Source organism: Lathamus discolor, chromosome 2 (genome assembly GCF_037157495.1).
Source record: "Lathamus discolor isolate bLatDis1 chromosome 2, bLatDis1.hap1, whole genome shotgun sequence".
Taxonomy (NCBI): Eukaryota; Metazoa; Chordata; class Aves; order Psittaciformes; family Psittacidae; genus Lathamus; species Lathamus discolor.
The window spans coordinates 116,074,950-116,094,467 of record NC_088885.1 but is presented as its reverse complement, the minus strand read 5'-3'; the positions used below and the strand labels follow the sequence as shown (position 1 = coordinate 116,094,467).

The 19,518-nt window shown below is 36.7% G+C and overlaps 1 protein-coding gene across 5 annotated transcripts in view; it reads right to left on the bottom strand.

Annotated features, from left to right (window-relative positions):
* ASXL3 (ASXL transcriptional regulator 3) overlaps positions 1-19,518 on the bottom strand; it is a 126,627-nt gene that overhangs the window by 44,277 nt on the left and 62,832 nt on the right. For all 5 annotated transcript variants that reach the window (XM_065668198.1, XM_065668194.1, XM_065668193.1 and 2 more), the window contains 3 exons: positions 14,083-14,204; positions 1,241-1,358; positions 201-320 (listed from right to left, as the gene is read on the bottom strand). In XM_065668198.1, the coding sequence (XP_065524270.1) occupies positions 201-320; positions 1,241-1,358; positions 14,083-14,204 (360 nt within the window). The remainder of the gene's footprint in view (positions 1-200; positions 321-1,240; positions 1,359-14,082; positions 14,205-19,518) is intronic.

The window sequence follows — 19,518 nt, the reverse complement described above, 5'->3', positions numbered from 1 at the left end:
TGCTTAGGTCTGCCAACCTTTAAAAAGCAGCTACAGAAAAATTGCCCATGGATCTTCCATGTAGCCAGAAAGATACTTTCTTGAGAAAGGGTCAGCTGGACAGATAAAGCAGAAAAATAAAACTTTTAGGGAAAACACAGTGTTTAGAAAAATGTCAGTATTACAATAATAGGCAAAGTAATTATTTTACTCCTACTCACCTAAACCAGATTTTTTTAACCTCTTTAAGTGCTGGCTGGTTTGTTTTCCAGTTGGAGACTTTTGCCCATGTTTCATCTCTTTATCAGAACCATCTGCTTCACCATTTTTAGATTCAGATCCTTAGGAAAAAATAAAACCCGCCAAACGTGATACTGATGCACTTGTACCAACAATCCCCCCAGCACCCCCTACGAAAATATGATTTAAAAAAAATCAACATCTATTTGCTGAAAGGCAGTACACCTTTTTCTGGTTACAATATGATTCCCCATCATCAGAGGAAATGGAAGTAAAAGCTCAATAAATCAATTAAGTGCTGAAAACTAAAGTTTACTGAACACTGCAGTCAATAAAAATGTTCATTGATCTAATAAAAATAAAATTTTCCTATAATGCCCGAGAGATATCTTTAAAAATATTTTAACCACAATTTATGGGGCAGTAAAGTAATATAAAGGCAAAAAAAAGATCATTTCTTTGTGAAGAAACATTTATAGAAGAATATACCGGGATATATAGATATACCTGGAAATAAAATTGTCAATTTGTGTTAAACATAGCCATAGAAATCTCTTAAAATGAAGCAACTTAACCACCAGAACTAAAGGTCAAGGTTATGCTGCAGTGATGAGCATGGTACCAGAAGAAGAAAAGCTAACAAAAGGATCTGAGTAGTGCAATGCAGAATTCAGACACAAATTCATATTCTCAGAGAAGCTTGTCTTTTTTCCCCACCTCCCCTTTTAAGACACTGAATACCAGCATGTGGTCCTCCATCAGAGTTCCAGTGCCAAACAAAATGTTACTTTGCATTCCTTTAATGCTGCTATTATCAAATGTCATTTAATTGCATGTCTTCAATTCTGTATTAAAGCAAAACTGCTATCCTTCAGATTTGATGAGGAAATATAAACGTTAAACAAAGCCACCAAGTGGAAACATTATTTCAGCAGATGCAAATTCTGTGTGCTACACAGCTGATTCAGAGGAAGGCTCTGTATCTTCAGCTGATCTTGCAAAAGGTCCTTTAGCTATTTACCTGAAGGAGAATCCGACTGCTCGTCAGACACCTTTAATGGTGTCAAAACAACACGAGGAACAGTCTTGTTTACCATCATTGAGACTCCATTTCTTCTTTTCTGCTGTTGTCTTAAAGCCTACAAAAACGATAACAAAATGTAAAAATGTAACAAAAAATAATGCTTATAAGCGAATAACATGAGACATTTCTCTACCATTAAACTGAATCTCTTACAATAAGCACAATTTACATAGCTACCGACTTGCCAGAATTCATACTTGTCCCCTTTATGTCATTCTCCTTTTAAATATAAAATCAGGCTTTTTTTTTATAAAGAGAAAGAAGATGCACCTTAGATCATTTTCCAATCATTTTGACAATAAAGAAGCACATAACTATTTTCTCTACCTTAGCAGTACAACATGATAACCCATGGAATGTGAAACTAAGACTTCTAAGTAAAGAAAATGTAAAATAAATGTTTCAAAACCAGAATAAAAATATATATGTCTGCACATCTCTCGCAGGTGCATCCTCTCAGTATACTGCTCAGTCAATCAAGTTAACACAGAGTGTCATCAGTATGTACAGCATGTAAGGACTACAGTATTGATGCACTCACTCAGCCGTGAGTAGTGCTGCACAAAATCACTGAACATGGCAGGAATCATTTATTTTCGTGAAGGGAATCAGTCCTAATCTTGGAAACCTTGCAGCACTTGGCTTCTGTCTGCTTGACTTTGGGCATTAACCTTCAGAACACGAACATGATGGTGTTCTGGCAAATCTGGGGAAAAATGATACAAGAATAAATCTCTACAAATGGAATTGCTTTGTGTTTCATAAATGGATCAAAAACAGGGTTGATAATGTAATGCCAAATATTTAAAGATTGGAAATAGTAAATACCTGTCAGCCTGTTTTATACCAAAAATGTTATCTGATTCCAAAGATTTTAAAACATAAAGCTATGAATACCTGCCAATTAATAGATCTGCAAGCATTACAATTCTGGAATTAATCAGAATGGGGTGGGCTTAATACAGATCTCTCCTACCCTTCTGTCTGTTTTTCTCCAATATTACTGTGCACACTCTTTTTGTAACTGTGATTTGTGTTATGATCTAGGGAAGGATTTATTAAAGTAATACTATAGCAACAAGGGACATATTTTATATGAATTATCCCTGTAGGTTTATGAACACGAATGACTGATGCCTTGTAAGGTTTAAGTCTTTAACTTCAATTAATCTGTAATATCTTGCCAAAATGTTCACATAGCTAAATAATAAAAAAAACTCTCTGAAAATAAAATCAATGTCACTCTATTGCTCTAAATAACACACTACACAACATAAAATACACCAAGCCACACAAAAGCTATTTCATCGATTAACCTTTTTTATAGTACACTTCTTAAGAGACACATAAGCACGCTGCAATAAAAAGCAAATTAGAACACTTGAAATCGAACAAAGAGAGGAAGCTGGTCAAATCTGCACTGAACCAAGGAAGCAAGCAGAAAGCCACAAAGAACAGCCTATATTTCATACATTCATGAAACAGAAAATTTCTACTGGTATTGAGCAAGCGCAGCCAGACTTGTAGACAGAAAATAGAAAAATTTCTCAAAAATTCCCCCAAATTCCCAAAATGACCCTCAGTGCACAGCCCTGACAAGCTAACCAAGCGATCCTTATTTATATAGTAACACAACTTAGACAGTAAAAAGTAGTCCACTATAAATTAACTGAAAAGACAGCCAACTTCTGTACCAACAGCATACCAATATAACCACAACCCAACCTTTGTATTATTGTGCCCCACAGCCTCATTTGCCTGATGAGCAAAGAGAAGAAATATCCATCCTCAGTGTCATACCCTAGACAAAGGAGTAAGAGCCCAAATGATGTTCCATGTTTTCCTCTAGCCTCCTCTTGCCATTTCAAGACAATTTCCACCTCTACCAGGGACCATAGCCTTGTTGCCAGCATCCATAAGGAAATGCCATTTTAATGATTTATACAGCCACTGTGACAAAGGTAGATTCTTTGTAAAGGCTTAGAGTCTTTTTTCAATACTTTAGGCACAACTCCCATGAATGACAGAAAGTAAGCATCAGTGTATCCTCCATCAGTGACAGGTAGGAACCATTCATACACCTGAGGTGACATGCCAGTGTGTCAGAGTGAGAGCAGCCATACCCAGTCTTTGTCAGGCACAGCACTTACCTTCTTTCATGACCTTCAAGGAAGGCCACTTGTTGACCTTAAGCATACATTTTTGCAACTAATTTGGCACTTCCAAGAAGCACAGGCCACTCCATGCTCACAGAGCATTACTGCAAGACAGTTCATCCCAGCACTGCCTTGACACTCAGAACCACAAGCAGCAGCAAACAGAGCTGGGAGCATGAAAATGTTGCTACCAGAACTATTTACTTTTAGGCATAGGCCACTTCTGAGCTCCAGGTAAGCACCCAAACATGTGAGGACCAAGCACATATCTTACATACACTATTTCCCTTTGACACACATTTGCTTTTCAGGGTTTCCTTTCCCCTAACATCCACTGTTTCACTGACAGTCCCTCCCCCATCTCCACCAGTTTCACAATGGAAGGAACTGATCACCATACAGGACACATAGTTAAGTTTGTAAATCGGTATGGGATAACTCACACTGACAGTAAAGCTACACACATGGACACCTGAAAGACAGGTTGTAGAATGAAAAAAACCCCACAACCCCAAACCAAACAAAACCATGTGGAAATCAAAATCTAAGTCAAAGTTTTAACACAAAGTGCCAATGAATTATACTGTGCCCAGAGAAGAAATTAATTATCTTCCCTATGCCTTTGTTCCAACCCTCCTGCCACAGGCAGGGCCACCTTCCATTAGACCAGGTTCCTCAAAGGTCCATCTAACCTGGCCTTGAACCCTTCAGGGATGGGGCATCCACAACTTCTCTGGGCAACCTGTGCCAGTGCCTCACTACCCTCACAGTGAAGAATTTCTTCCTAATATGTATTCTAAATCTATCTTCTTTTTTGTCTAAGAAAAATATGAGACAGGGGAGAAGGATACAAAAGTATCAGGTAAGTAACCTAACATTTGATTTGCAGGGTAACAAAATAGCTGAGATTTTGCTCAGTCATCCTGTTTACTGGGACTTAGTATTCCCAGCTAATCACAATGATTTAGTGTTAAATTCCTCTTTGAACTTAAAGCTCCAAGATCTGAAATTTTGGATAGACGAGTCTATGCAAGATAACACTAGACCAGCCCAGCAGAGGGAAAAATTGCCGACTGACACCTAGGTACCAGTAAAGCCAAACACCAGAACAAGTTAAGTACAAACCAAGGGCACCCTGAGAAGCCTCTGCTAAGGATGAATGTGTAACTTCTCTGCACTTGGCCTGAGGGATATTAATTTTAGGAAACGAGACTACTGTAGGATAAGACAAGAATCTTGTATCCACAGACTAATTCTGCTTAGCTGGGAAGTCAATGGGATTACTCAAAGTGAAACATACACCAAAGGTTTTACTATATTGAGCTCTTAGTGAATCAAGTTTATTTACTGTTTTCCTAGCCATTATGACCAAATAAATCTCTAGGTTTGGCTCTTATGGTGAAGGGAACAAACACAAAGTAGATGAGTCAAATTTGTAACTGAAGAAAATGAGGAATTTTGTAACACATTCCAAAGAAAAATGGTTCCAGATCTCACCGCAGATACAGAAACAGTAACTAACACGAACTACATTGGCATCTTTTACCAACACAGTCTTTTGCATCTCATCCATATTTAGAGATATACAATCTGCTAGCTGAGCTTCCTACAGATCTGCAAGAAAGAGCTGATGATTTTACCAAATGGTAAGATGTCGTTTTTACTATGGAAAGCAAGAAACACATATAGCACATATAATGGCTTACATAATGTATATTTTTCTTTAACAAGACGCTATGTTTACATTTCAAATGTATTCAATCACTTTGCACTAAACACTTCAGCTAAAAAAGCTGCAAGTTGTAAATTCCTAGAACTGATCACTGTTGAAATATTCTGTAAAACATTACTACCATCCTATCTGTGCAGCACATAAATAAACAAAGAAAGAAAATTAAAGTTCACATGGGACACAAGTTAAACATTAAAAACTCTCATAAAATCACCACCAAAATATAGTACTTACATCCAGCCTTTCACAAGCAGGTTTGCAAAGGACATCTGTGTATCTCTCACACATAACGAGTATGGAGAATTCCCAATATTCTCATTCATAAAAATGAACCACTGACCATCTGTTGAATAACACTGCTGTGGTCATTATAAAGAGTTTGGCATAATTAATTTGTTTAATGAAATGATTTTTCTTGCCAAAATCTTTAAGCAACCTATCAATCCATTTTCATCCAAAGAACTCAAAATAACATAAAAAAATGAGTACTGAATACACAAAAACTCTGAAGATAGATGGCAAAAGAAAAACACCACACAATCAACAGCAATCTTCTAATTCCAAGCAGTTTTTTATAAGGAGGTGACAAGAGCAAGTCTCCTCCTCTTTTTGGGGGAGTTTATGCCCCTGCTGGAGGAGAGCAGTGTGTTGGAGGTTTCATGAATGCCATTATCTGTTCTTAGGAATAATCGTTTCATATTTAGTTAATCTTAACACAGGAAAGACTTCTCCACCAATGTGACAAAAGGGTTGACTCTCTTTACTAAAAACTAATAAAGTTGGCTTTGAAGTAGGAATCAAAGGAAACAATATCAACTAAAAGGTAACTGGAGAGGGGAAAAAGACATCCCCAAAAGAGCACCAAAAGCAAAATGTCAAGCTCTATGCTCTGGTTTTACTGCTACTTGGGATATGCTTTCATTATTTTTCTTTCCCTCATCTTTTCAACTCGGAATGAAAACATGCAGCATAGAGATAAATCATTAATGCAGAAAACAATTTTCGCTTGAGCTTAAATGCATGACACGCTGAGAATGTTAAAAATTATTGAAAACAAAGATATGTAACACTTGGTTGCATTAAGCAACATCGTCCCAGATTTCTATTTGTTCCATAAATGTCAACTCTACATTCTGAAACTCCTATCATGAAAATAACCTTTGAGATTTCACACGTTATGGATCAGAAATGTAAAGCTATGGAATTCTTCTGTTCTGCCATGTGAAAAACACAAGCTATGATACACTGAGAAAAGTCTATTTCACAAAATAAATAACAACTCTACATCATGGTCATGGCTCCCAAATTGGCAAAGATGAAACAGATTTATAGTTTATCACTGACTCACTTAACATCACCATAAAATACAGTCTTTGTCCTCTCTCTCACCCTCATTTTATTAGTAAAATTAAGACAGCCTTTAATTCCCATGTCTCTATTAAATTAAAATTTCTCAGTGGCAACCTTTTTTTATGAATACACAGAGCAGTTAAAACAAAACAGTAAGCACCACAAATCATGAAGAATAAACACATTATTATTTTCAGAATGCCACTACTCCTCGTATTAAACATACATTAAAGGCATGCAAACATAAAACAGTAACAAAGATGTATTATAGAAACTGTTACAAAGCACGAAGTGCCATTTCCAAAGCATAGAGCAAATTAATTTACTTCCAACCAGACTTGTACACCAAACATAACAGTAATGGTGCCAAGTGTACACAACCTCTTATTTGGAGATGAAGAGTAGTGGGAGAACACCAGGCTGGAAGTTCGGAGAACTAGGGTTTATTTCCAAACTCTGCTAATATCTCCACATATATTCTTGTTTCATGCCATCTTCTACCCTGTGACACATATTTGTATCTGGAACAAAAATAATTTCTTCCTGCTTATTTGGTCTTTAGGTCCCCGTAGTGGTTTGGGTCTTTCTGTACAACTACAGTATACATTAATAACCGGACATTTATCTGTACATTGACCAACATTGAACTAAAGTGCTTGGATATCTGTGGTGCAGAGACAGAGAGAAGGTGTCTGTACACCTGCGAGCCAGCACTATAGAATTACAATAATGCATTCACAGCTACAGTTGCTGCAGATCATGACAGACTGCAAAATACACATTTTTTTTTTGCTTTCCCAACCACAGAAATAAGAGAAGGACAAAAAAACGTGATGCGCTCAACATCTGTTCTGCCTTGCATGTGACTGGGAATGACAATGGCATATGCATCCACTCAGTGACACTTATTCCCAAAGAGTGTTTGTTGGTTTCTTTTTGTTTGTGCTTATTTTATTTTTCGATTGTTTTTTGTAGTATTAAACTAGTAATACCTATAATCCGAAAAGTACTTTAAAGGGAAATCTGTTTCTTGGAACAACAAAACACGTGAAGGTAAGGAAACACTTTGTAGAAAGCAGTTTAAAAAACAACAAAGGTAAAGGTAGCAACAAAATAAATATCACAAATAAAGAATACAAACCACTTAAAGCAGTAATCAACATTTTCCATTAGGTCAAATTTGCAAACATACTCTGCACAGGGTCCAAAGCACACAGTGGGGGCTTCAGGGTTAGACTGCCATTCTCCAGTTAAAAAAATCTTGTCATATTACCTCTCCAAGAATTTAAACTGCACCAGTGTAAGCAGTTAAGAGTGTAATGCCTTTCTGCCAGACATCCTGTTTCAGCTTGGGTTCTACCACACGCCCACACACCCTGAGCTCACAGCCTTCTAGAGACCTACCCAACAGCTCCTGGAACAGCATTTGTAGATAGCTGCTTGTCAGCGTTTTGTAGGAGGCTTCCTAGAGCTGTTCCAACTCCTGCCTTTCCTTGAAAAAGCCAACCATTTCTAGGATGCACTTCAAAATCAAGACATGATTCATTTTCACCTGGGTATAATTTCCTGTTATAAACTATTCAAATCAAAAGCTGTTATTTTCGTTTGGCCCAGAAGAAGATACTCAGACATCCACTGCCACTATATGGAAAAATCATGTAACATCACTGGAAAAGCTTGAGTGGGGCTCCCATCTCCATGTTGGTATTTGTCATGAATAGAACAGCAGTGACCAATTCACCTTAAAGAGTACCCCAGGTTACTTAAAGAAAAACATTATCAGACAAGTGCAGTGCTTAGAACTAGGCCACTATCATCAGCTTGAATGTCTGACACTTGGGACAAGTCTGTAGATTCAACCGCACCTACAGAAAAGAAAAAAGAGCACTTTTGACCTATATTTGGGAAGGAGATTCCACCACATAGCAGTGGTAGATTTAACCAAAGCCAATTTCATGCGATGACATATTTTAAGTGAGGGACACTATAGACAGGCAAGTATACTTCAAGAAAGGACTGCTCTAATGTCGCTTTAAAATTCTTTTTGATTATTTCTCAGAATAAGAAAATCTGGAAAACATATTTATTAAAACAGAAAACATGCAGGATCACTGCAAAAAGCATGCTATGCCAACAATCCCAGGGGAAAACCAAACAAGCAGAATGCCCCACCAACTGGGAGCTAGTTGTTAAAAAGCAGTACAGAAAGAATACAGAGACTGTGTGGATTCTTATCCCTTTTTTTCCATCACAGATAAGGGCCGAAGACCATGGGGATGACCCAGAAGAAAGTCTCATAAACACTGTCTTGTGTCTTACCAAAGCACTGTGTTGAGCAGCTGGTACATGCTGCCTGTGCATAGGGACCTTTAGAGGGACATACCGTGCAGCCTGCCTTCGGGCAATGCATGTACTCCCTGAAGAGCTCCTGCTGGAACTCTTGCTCTTCCAGCTTCTTTTCCCCCTTATGCAGTCTCCCTGCCATAGTTTCTCTGTCCTCTTCCCTAGATTTGTCTTGGCAATCAGAAAATCAGGTTAGATTATCATCTTCGAACTTCCATTTTCCTGAATGCATTTCGTAAATTCCACTGTCCCTTCCCATGTCTTTCTAGAAGTCAAAATGCAACATGTTTTCCTTGCTTTCCATTTGTTGACAGGAAAATTTGTCAAGAATCATCACTTATGTTGCCAGACATCTGAACAAATGCTTCAGCTAGGGAGCCAGAATTCTCCAACTGTGGCCTTGGTAAATTTGTAGCATCTGAAATGAAACATAGGAAAATGGTTAGCAGAGACACTGAGAAACTGCAGCAAACTCTCTACACCAAGGAATTCAGTAGAGAAAAATACCTCTCAGTTCACAGTGGATTTTCAGAGTCTTTCAGGAAGACACCCTGTGCTCAAATTCTAAGTGATAAGGACACAGTCATCACAATCTTTTCTGTCACCTTTGGTTCTTTGGGGGTGAGGAAGGGCGAGGACGACAGGAAAATATATCAGGCTTGTATAAGAACATGTGACTAGTTGCTCAAATGAGTCAAAGTATAGATACCACAGACAGACTCATTGGATTACCTCCTATGGTCAGCAAAATGCTTCAAGATAACCCACATCTGGCTGTAATCAAGAAAAGAAGTCTTAAGAGAATGAGTGTGGAGGGAGCAACGCTGGTGAGTTTGCTCTTGTTCTTCTCTCAAAGCAAGATAAGCAGCGTGCTTGAGCTGAAGACAGGAAAGCAAATCTACACCAGCATCAAGGGAGATCAGGATTTTACCTTCAGTGCCAACCTAGGCACTTGGACACCTGTGTCCTTAAAAAAAAAAAAAAAACAAAAACAAAAAAAAAACCAAAAACAAACCACCACAAAAAAATAACCCCAAAACAAAAACCCCAAAGAAATCTTGATAAACTAGTCCTGTGAATTTGGGTAAATTGGGGCTGACTTACACTGTTTCACCATTCTGCTCTGAAATTTAGTCTCGTTGTTTCAGGTTGTGGGTTGGTGTCTAATAATAACTACAGTAGTGCTAGAAAAGTCAGACTGAAATGTTATTTGGAGCTGTATAGGTCTAATGTCCTAAAATTTAGAAGCAATGCATAAGCCAAACTGTAATTCCCCACAGCTCTCTTACTGCTTGGGGCCTGACAGCATCCACTGGAAAAAAGGGGTGTGGAGTTTCCACTTCTACTATAAGACCAAATCATACGCATGGGTGCCATCCTTCTCCATAAAAACTGCATCTACCCACTTTATGAATAAAATAGTGGCACATATATGAACCCAGCCACCAAGCATGCAGACAAAGCCCAAAGTTAAAAAAAAAAAACAACAAAACAAACCATGGCAATAACATACCTTGTGTAGACTCCCTTATTTCCTGAGCTTCTCTCATCCCAAACCCACTTGGCTGCTGTCTCTGGAGTTTCTGTCTCTACAATGAGATCTGGATGCCCAGCACAGTCTCAGACATGTCCTGGTCTGTATTCAGATCCTGAGTCTGAATGGAGTATTCTCTCTTCTCCCAACAGAAAATTTATGGGTACCCTTCTTGTTGCTGATTCCAAAGTGCCATAAGTGAGGCAGGATTTTCTTCCATGTCTGGGAGGTCTACTATTATCCCAGACATTGTTATAGTGCATCTTCAAGTTCTTTATCCTCTCTTGGTACTGCCCCAGGAAACAACTGGTACACTGATTGACAAGGTGCTCTTATATTTGGCTATCAGAGTCCAACAGACACTAATACCACCTCAATGTCCTGGATATTCACACATGCTCAGTGTTACCTACATGAGGCCAGTTTGCAGGTGTGATCTTTCTTCTGGGAAATGTTCCAAGAACCTCTTGATAGATAGAGACAAATGTGTATATAGCGAAGACTTCCAAAAAAAGTATCAACTCAAGTCAAAGGAACAGAAACTGGACCAGAGAGGAGCATGGTAGGTACTATGCCATGAATTGATGTCCATACTTGAGTTAGCCTTGTCCAGAAAAAGAATAATTCACACAGTAGTGTGACCATGTACCACTGCTAGCAGATGCAGATGTAGTTCAGTACTTTCCAAGGAAGAGGTCCTTACATGGGTTTGCATACCAAAACTCTCCAGTGTGAAAATGAGGTAAATCAGCATGGAACTGATCAGTACTGATAAGGACTCAGCATGTGACAGCATGCCATTAACCTTCGTGTCAAACATACTAGATCACCAACAGCTGGGTACACATACCCATGCACTTCCAAAAGCAAAAAGGAAACAGAAATCTGTAAAATCTGCCATCAGAAAGCCAAGCATAAAAGGCAGCTCTACACCACAGACTCTTTTGTATAAACCCTCATGAATGGGAACTATTTTGTTGGACATTACACTCAGATACTATACAAGAGCAAAACTGAAACTCCCTCAAAAACGAAAAAGAAGCATGAAATACACTCAGTGGTAAAACACTCAAAACCTTTCTTCCAATGAGGACACTATGGAAGGCAGTGAACCCAGGAAGTTTCCAGACCAAAATGGCAGCTCAGCCTTTGAAAGGTGAAGACATAAGGTCTGACTTGTGCCACAGACCTTTTGAGAACCTACTGCAACTGCGAGCCTTCATAACCCTGCAAAACACCCCAGATCCACTGCTACCTGAGAGAAATCAGGACCAAGAGCCAGGGCGCAGAAAATGCCCTTTCCTCTAAGCTCCTAGTATATCTCAAGAGATGCAGTGTTGTGACTAATTTGACTCATGAGAGCATCCTAAAATGCAGTCTGTTACAAGGAAATGTGAGATTGCTGTTTGCAATCTAATCCCAAGTACGGGCCTCTAGAATTCATTACAAATCAAATCATGCGTACATTCAGCATATAATACTTTAAAGAGAATTAAATATGACTAGAGAGGTTAATAAGTAGATAAAAAGTGGAGAAAATCTTCTAATTCTAGTTCAGATCCTTAAGCAGTACTTTACCTTACCAACTTTAATTTTAATGGATTGCAAACCAAAAACACACAAGGTCAAGTTAATGTGAAGAAACCACTGTTTTAAAGAAATTGAGTAAGAAACTGTTTGAAAGACTGCCTCGCAGGTTTCAATTCTCTGAAGACCGCTTAGCAATAAAAAAAGCAATAGCTAGACCCCATTACAACATACATACAGTATATATATGTCTATATAGATTAAGCACTTTCCAAGAGCATGATGATGGCTCATCTTTTGTTACTTTAGCATGGTACCAGTAAGTTAGTATGAGTGGGAGGAGTGTTTTATAAAGTCATCTAAAAGTTTCTTGTGTATTCAAAGGTACTACAGGTTCTTCTTTGTACAAATTTTAGGTATTCTGCACCCATAAAAGCAATAGAAAGATTTGAAAGTGAAAGAATAAATTTCCAACAGCAATTTTATAAATAAAAATGCTGTTAAGATTTATCCACCACTGCTACAATATCAAATTAAATCAAATCTACAGCGTGTATATGGCAGTAGCCAACACCTGAAACTAGGGAAAACAAAGCAAAAATCCACTACTATTCCACAATACACATGTCCATTTGTCTAACACAGTGCATAGAGGAAATATTTTACTGATAGCTGTAATGATACTCTCATACTCCGAAGCACAAGATCTAATTACCATTAACTTAATTAAAACTAATTTATTTTTATTGATTACTTAACTTTCTGATGTTGCTCTAACCCTGCAGGCTTAGGGGATGTTTTCAAAGCTTTCCATCAATGTTCTAACTTTTTATATTAATTAAGCTATTCTGACAGGTTTGCCCTTTGAAAAATTATCCTCGATGCTATACATCTGCTAAATGACAAATGATAGAGCTTAAACAGTTATACAAGTCCAAACGTTTGTGGCCTTGCCCTTTTTTTCCCCCTCCTTTCCCTTTGCCTGCTCCCTCCAGTTCTAAGAAAGTTCATACATTGCAAAAGATCTGTACAGAAGAGTTTTCAAAAAAAGTGTCTTTTTCACAATTATCCACACAGGTAGTAAGCTGTTATGTGCCCACTGCTTAATTTTCCTGACCAAACAGATGTGAGATACCAATCCAACAATCTTTTCCAGTCCTCAAAGCCTTTAAGTACAAGATCGCCTTATGTGAATGATAAAGGTCTATTAATTTTAGTGGATTTAAACTCAAACCGCATGAAAAACTAAGCACAAACACTGAAGTGTTTCAAAGAGATGTGGACAGGCTTTGTTTAACTTAAGCCTAAATCAACAACCCAGCAACAATCTACCCCCTGAAATACTAGACCTCCATTAACTGTAACTAAGAGAGCAGTTATGAGAAAAAAATAAAACATCATCTCATTATGCTAAAACTTTAGCAAAGTTGTATTTCATTTTTTATTGTCTTTACAAGACTAGAACAATTTCTACATACTCAGAACTAAAAAAAAAAAATTATCATTTTCTCCTCTTAATTTTAATATTTTAGCTTCTCTTTTCTATTTGCCCAGCTGTAAAGTGAACACGTTTGGCACCATTTGGAAAATAATTTTCACATTGTTATGCTTTTCATTAATATCTGACATTCAATAATCAGCTACTTTTGCCAGGCTTTACTACTTACTGCAACCTAAATCATCCAAATCATAAGTTATTTAAAAAAACCCCAAATCTACCCCACTTTTATACACTGTAGTGACGTATACAATACGAAACAAAAATTACTTAACAGACCATAAAGAAAAAATGAACAGTGAGTATACCCAGATTCTTACCTAGCTCCAAAACTTCATTCAAAATGTTTTTTTAAGCCTCACATAAAAATTCCCACACAAATGCTTATGTAGGAAAAGCGGGGTGTGATAATGTAACCCATTCTGCTTATGTGAAAAGCACTTAAAAAACATTAAATTCACAATAGACAGCAGGACTGCACCATTGGAAAAAAAAAAACCCAAACAACAAACAAACACCACTAAACAAAGTACTCAAAATCCTCAGAAATGCCTTGAAATTCTGCTGAGATGTTATTTGTCTAAGACTGACACATATGCTAAAGGGAAGCCAATTGACTACCAGTCAATACAAGCTTACCTGCTTAAGTGCTTTCTTTGTGTGCTGCTGGAAGGAAGATACTAGCTTGCTTTGCACTGGTGCATTAGTAAGGCTCGAATCACGATTGGAAGACATTTCTTCAGATGTCTGCTTTGGGCAAACTTTACAAAAAGAGAAAGAAAAAAAAAATCAGAATACTGTTCTAGGGGTTATCTTTCCTGTATCTTGGAAAGTCCTGAGGGCAGAAAGGTGCCTGGAAAACAAAAATGTCACTCTTAAGAAATTCAGCTAATCTTGAGGTCCAGATGAGCTGAAAATCTGGCCATATTCTAAATAAATGCATTGCTTCACAGATATTTGTGCCTCATCATACCCTTTCTATGCAGTTCTGGAGACCCGCATATTTTCATGTCCTGAAAGGTAACTGAAATAATTTAACTATGGTTTTCACACATTAGACAAAAATTATCTTCCTCACTAAGACATTTTAAATGGATTATTACGTCTAAGTGTGTATTTATACAAGAGACACTGATGACCCTGTCTTCTAGAAATATTTATAAATATGTAACATCATGCAAGTTTGTAATAGCTTTTTAGGAGCCAGACTCATCTATTTTACAAATACTTCTTGGTAAAGCTAAGAACACACACTTTCCTATTTAACGGGCAGACTGGAATAATATTCTGCAAAGAGGAATTCTGGTCTCTCAGGTAATACACACTGCTACTTGTCAGCCTTTCTTCTCTTAATGCTTTGCATTACTATTACTCTCACCAGTGTCCTAAGACAGCCCAGCGAAAACAGCATTAGCATGGATCCAGAAATTAAGCAGCTTTTTTTCCTTTCTCCTCTGCTGACTCAATTCAAGTCTCTGTCTTACAGCACTGCACAAAGCTGGTTTGCATGTTGACATACCTTCTTTATAATCTCTGCAGCTGTATATGGTTTTCTAAGGATTGCCACACTTCACACATCTACCAGAACAGTTCAATGACACTCAAAGCAGTTGCAGACATGAGCCAGAAACAATTTTAGCCCAATGTTTCTCTTTGCCTATGGTTTTCTCCTCCCATCCTTCAGTGGGACAAGCAGATACCTGAAGCAGCACTCTTAACTCCCTTGCCTTTAGCAATGTTTCACAGGAGAAATATTGTAATGAATTTGTATTTGTAAGGAAAAAAAGATAGACACAATTTAGTTATCAGTAATTAATGGCCACCATAAGATGCATGTGATATAAAACATTAGTTTTCAAACTGAAACTAAAAATAAATATTATAATAAATAAATAAAAATTAATACTTGCCTCACAAACAGAGAATACACTCTGTTTCATGATATTGGCATTATGCCAAGATGATTTTCACATTAGCTTAAAAAATTTCATTAGCAGATAATACTAATCCTATTTTGTCACAAGATTTTTAACTGATATTTGTCACCTTTTTCCCTTAACATGAAGGATTTGTCAAAATATACAAAGAAGCTGCAACACAAAACAGATTCTGAGTTTACAGCATCACCTGGTTTAGATCATTTTTTTCCACATGATGAGCAAAGCTCCTATCCAAAAAGACAACTTAAAGGAGAAGCAAAGTGTCAGCGGAAAACAAACAAGAGCTGGTTTATATAATCTAAATCACTGCAATAGCTAAATTCCCTAGACAATGAACACCTACACCAAAATAAAAACCTGACATTTCAAATTACCCAGCTTTTGCCTTTTCCCTCGAAGAGCCTTTTTTTACTGGCAAAGTCTGAATGTCAAAGAACTGAAGAACAAACAGAAATAGTGTGAATACAAAAACGCCAGAGTTTAGGATTAGAGAAAAAAAATTAAAATTCCTAAGGAATGGAAACTGCTACATACTTAACTGTCCCTCATAACAGCAGATATAACATGGCCTGTCATGAAAAACTTAATCCTATTCTCTGGGATGACTGCACCTCCTATCACCTTTTTGCTCAAATGAGAAATTCTGATTTTCATTACTCTGATCTAGGACATTATCCGAGAGTCTGTCCTCTTTATTTGGGTGGTAAAGTTCATCCTGGAGAGGTCTGGCAACACTAACTGATGATGCTCAACACCACAATAATTAGTGTCAAAGTCATGATACAGCACAGGAATAAAAATAAACATAGTTCTAGATTATTTTTGTGCTTTCATTCACTTTTCTTTTAACAATAAGCTGCAAAATTGTGGCAGGGTCTATTACCTCTTATTTCTATCAGTACTTCAATTTTACATAAAAATATTATCAGTGTATTGATTTCTTTAAAGCTTTGACAACAAAGTTAAATGAAGCAATAGGGACTGTTTTAGTGGGTGAAGAAACTGGAAATGAAACATACTGAAACAATAAGTATCTTTCCATCATTGTAATCTCTTCTGCAAGTACAGAAGGAATACCTCACTGGCTCAGGCTGGCTCAGTTTAGAACAACCCAAACCGAGTTCTTCCAGAGTTTTGGAAAACAAGCTTTTTTCTGTAGTCTATGATTAAAGAAATATATATGTGAGGCTGAAATCTGCTACTTAGAAATTTTAAAATTACATTGTGACTAGAGCAAGTCAACTTCATTTATTGACAACAAATGATACTTTTTAAAATGCATTTTGTATATTCTAAATACTTTCCTTTATATAACAATTACTTTAAAATAGTAAGAATCTACTTTAAATATTGTTTTCCATGTTTTAATTAAATTTACTTTTCCATTTCAAACCAGCTTGATATAAATCATGGCTATAAAACTAACCATCTAGTAAATAAGAGATGTCACTGCCTATTTTCCAAAAGTAGAAGATACAAACATTAAAAATCTAAATACATTATGTTAATTTATATAATTGCTCAATAACTTATACAGTCTATTAACTTTATTAGCAAACAATAGTGCTACATAATATTTAATACTTAGGATTTATTTAGAGGATAACCAAGATATTAATTGTTTACAAAACAATATGAATTGACTTTTCTGTAGGAAATGAAATACAAATATGAGACGATGAATAAATTATTCTTTAAAACATGTTCTGCAACTTAGTAATTTAAATCAATCTGTGCTAAACTACAATGCCTGTGATCACAGAACACTGTATTTATTTATTTGTTCATTTATATGGATAACATCCAACTGATTTTCTCTGAATGAGTCAGAAGGAAAAAGAGGAAAATATGACAGGAAAACATTTAAGTGTTTGAAATAAACATTGATAATCCTAGTGAAAAAATCAAGCAGATCTCTTAAAAACAGAGCAGGCATTTTCGCTATGGAAACCAAAGAACACAGTAACCTCAAAACAAACTCAAGAAGAGCCAGTGGTCTTTGTACAAACATGCAACACTGGAAATCTGCAACTACTTCCCTAAGCACTGAAGAGGTATGAATTTTATCAGATCCATGTTTGCTTGAAAAGCTTTATCAGAAAAGAATGCTAAAAATAAACTGGATGTTGGGCAGAAAAAGAAGAACCCTGAAAGAAATGTGACAGATGAAGGAAAAATATTTGGGTAACAAATAAAGAGGATTCACCATTATTGCTACAATAGAAAAAGCAAACAAGAGCAGTTTGAAACCTACAGGAGGCATTTCCATTTAGTGGAGAATAATTAGGGTCCATTCTTTAAACTGGCTTCTTGTAGGGCCAGGAATGAGTGAAGGAATAAAGCAAAAAGCAACTATTAAGCCATAAACTGTTAGGTTATGAGATGGAAGTACAGCTGGGTTTCTGAAGATAAGACCTCCTTAGTGAGTGTTCAGAGAGTGTTAACTGGAAGGATAGAATTAGAATTACTTAGCAAAAAGAGCATATCGAAAATGTTTTCAACAACCTCCATTTAAAATAACTTCCTCTATTTCATTTCTCCAAGACCAGTTTTGGCAATTACTATAAAAGGCTATCCTTTATAAAAATCAGCAATGCTATCTTTTAATTTCTGTAATGAAAAGATTGCATCTCTGTAATTTTCTATTACCTTTTACCTTTCCCACACATGAAATATGACACCTACACAAAAAAAATTTAGAAAACGTGTTTCTTCAAAGAAAAAATGTTTAAAGGAATACTACTCAAAATTATTCTGTTTCACTGCCACTGAAAATTATTACAAATAATTATTAACAGATTTATTAAACTAGATGGACAGAAGAATTCCTGGAGTGCTTTAAGGGTCTGATTTTCCCCAAATACATAGCACAATTAATTCCGATTTCAGACAGACCATACTGTTTTAAAATCAAACCAGTAAAATCAACAGCAGTTCACTCCCTTCTTTGTTACAGAAACCACAGCATATGAAAAGGATTGTTTACTAATGGCCACATTACAAAACACAAATTAATATTGCTACCATATGCTAAAGAATAGATTCTACCTCAAGCATAAAATGCATGCACACACTCTAGAGATAGGAAACTTCAGAAAGAACTCTCTCAGGAAATCATACACATAAAGTCTCTCTCTAAAATATCCATACAATTCAGTATTTTCTTTGGGTGACACAGATCTATACTTGTATTGACATAAACCGTTACACTTTACCAACACAGAGGTATGAAGTAATTCACCTCCATCATTCTTTGATCTCTAGAGCCCAACTTCCAAAATCTGAGCAATTTAGAAACCAACTGTTATCAGTTCTTGAAAATGAAAACCAGTTTGGGAGTTAATTGTACAAGCTTGCCAAAGCAAGCAAAACCAGATGCATATAGCAAGGGCACTACTGTGACTGTAATATTCTTTTTGAAAAGCAATACTAGTACTGTGAAATGACAAATAATATTGAATAGTCTTTTTTGGAAAAAGACATCAAATACCACATCGGTTTGGTAGCTTCCACTGAATTGCATTATATTCTTGGCATGCTTTTGAGCCCAGACCTTTCACAAAGCTTTGAAAACTGTGAATCCATATTCCAAAGGAAGTCAACGTTTTCCACTATAAATATACAGTCTGTCATCACTAAGCCACCAATTTCTTAGGCCTCATTAACTCTACTGTACAGCAAAAAAACCTCAAAAACAGATGAGAAAGATCTCTCCCTCAAGCTCCACAGTATCTTCTCTCATTCTTATGGCTCCCCTCCAGTGGCAATGAAACAAATAGAAGTTAAACTTGATCCTGGGTACCGTATTTTTATTTTATAGTTACTTGCAGGGAGATGAAAAAGCCCAAGCTACCAAACAAACAGTGAAAAACTATCTCCTTCTGATGTGTCATCAAAAACTCTTTATGTTCGAGCTGCTATTCTGTTACTGTCCTTCTGCTTTTAGAAAAGCCTATCCCACATGCAGATGTTGTCACGTATAACAGATATTCAGCAGAATCACTCAGCATTATTCCCAAAAAACAAGATGCTAATGATAACAGGTTTCCTTGAATTGCCAGAAGTTCCATTCCAGAAATGAACTGAACATCTAAATGTGGACTCAGGTTTCAAAAAATGGTGAATATGCATTCCT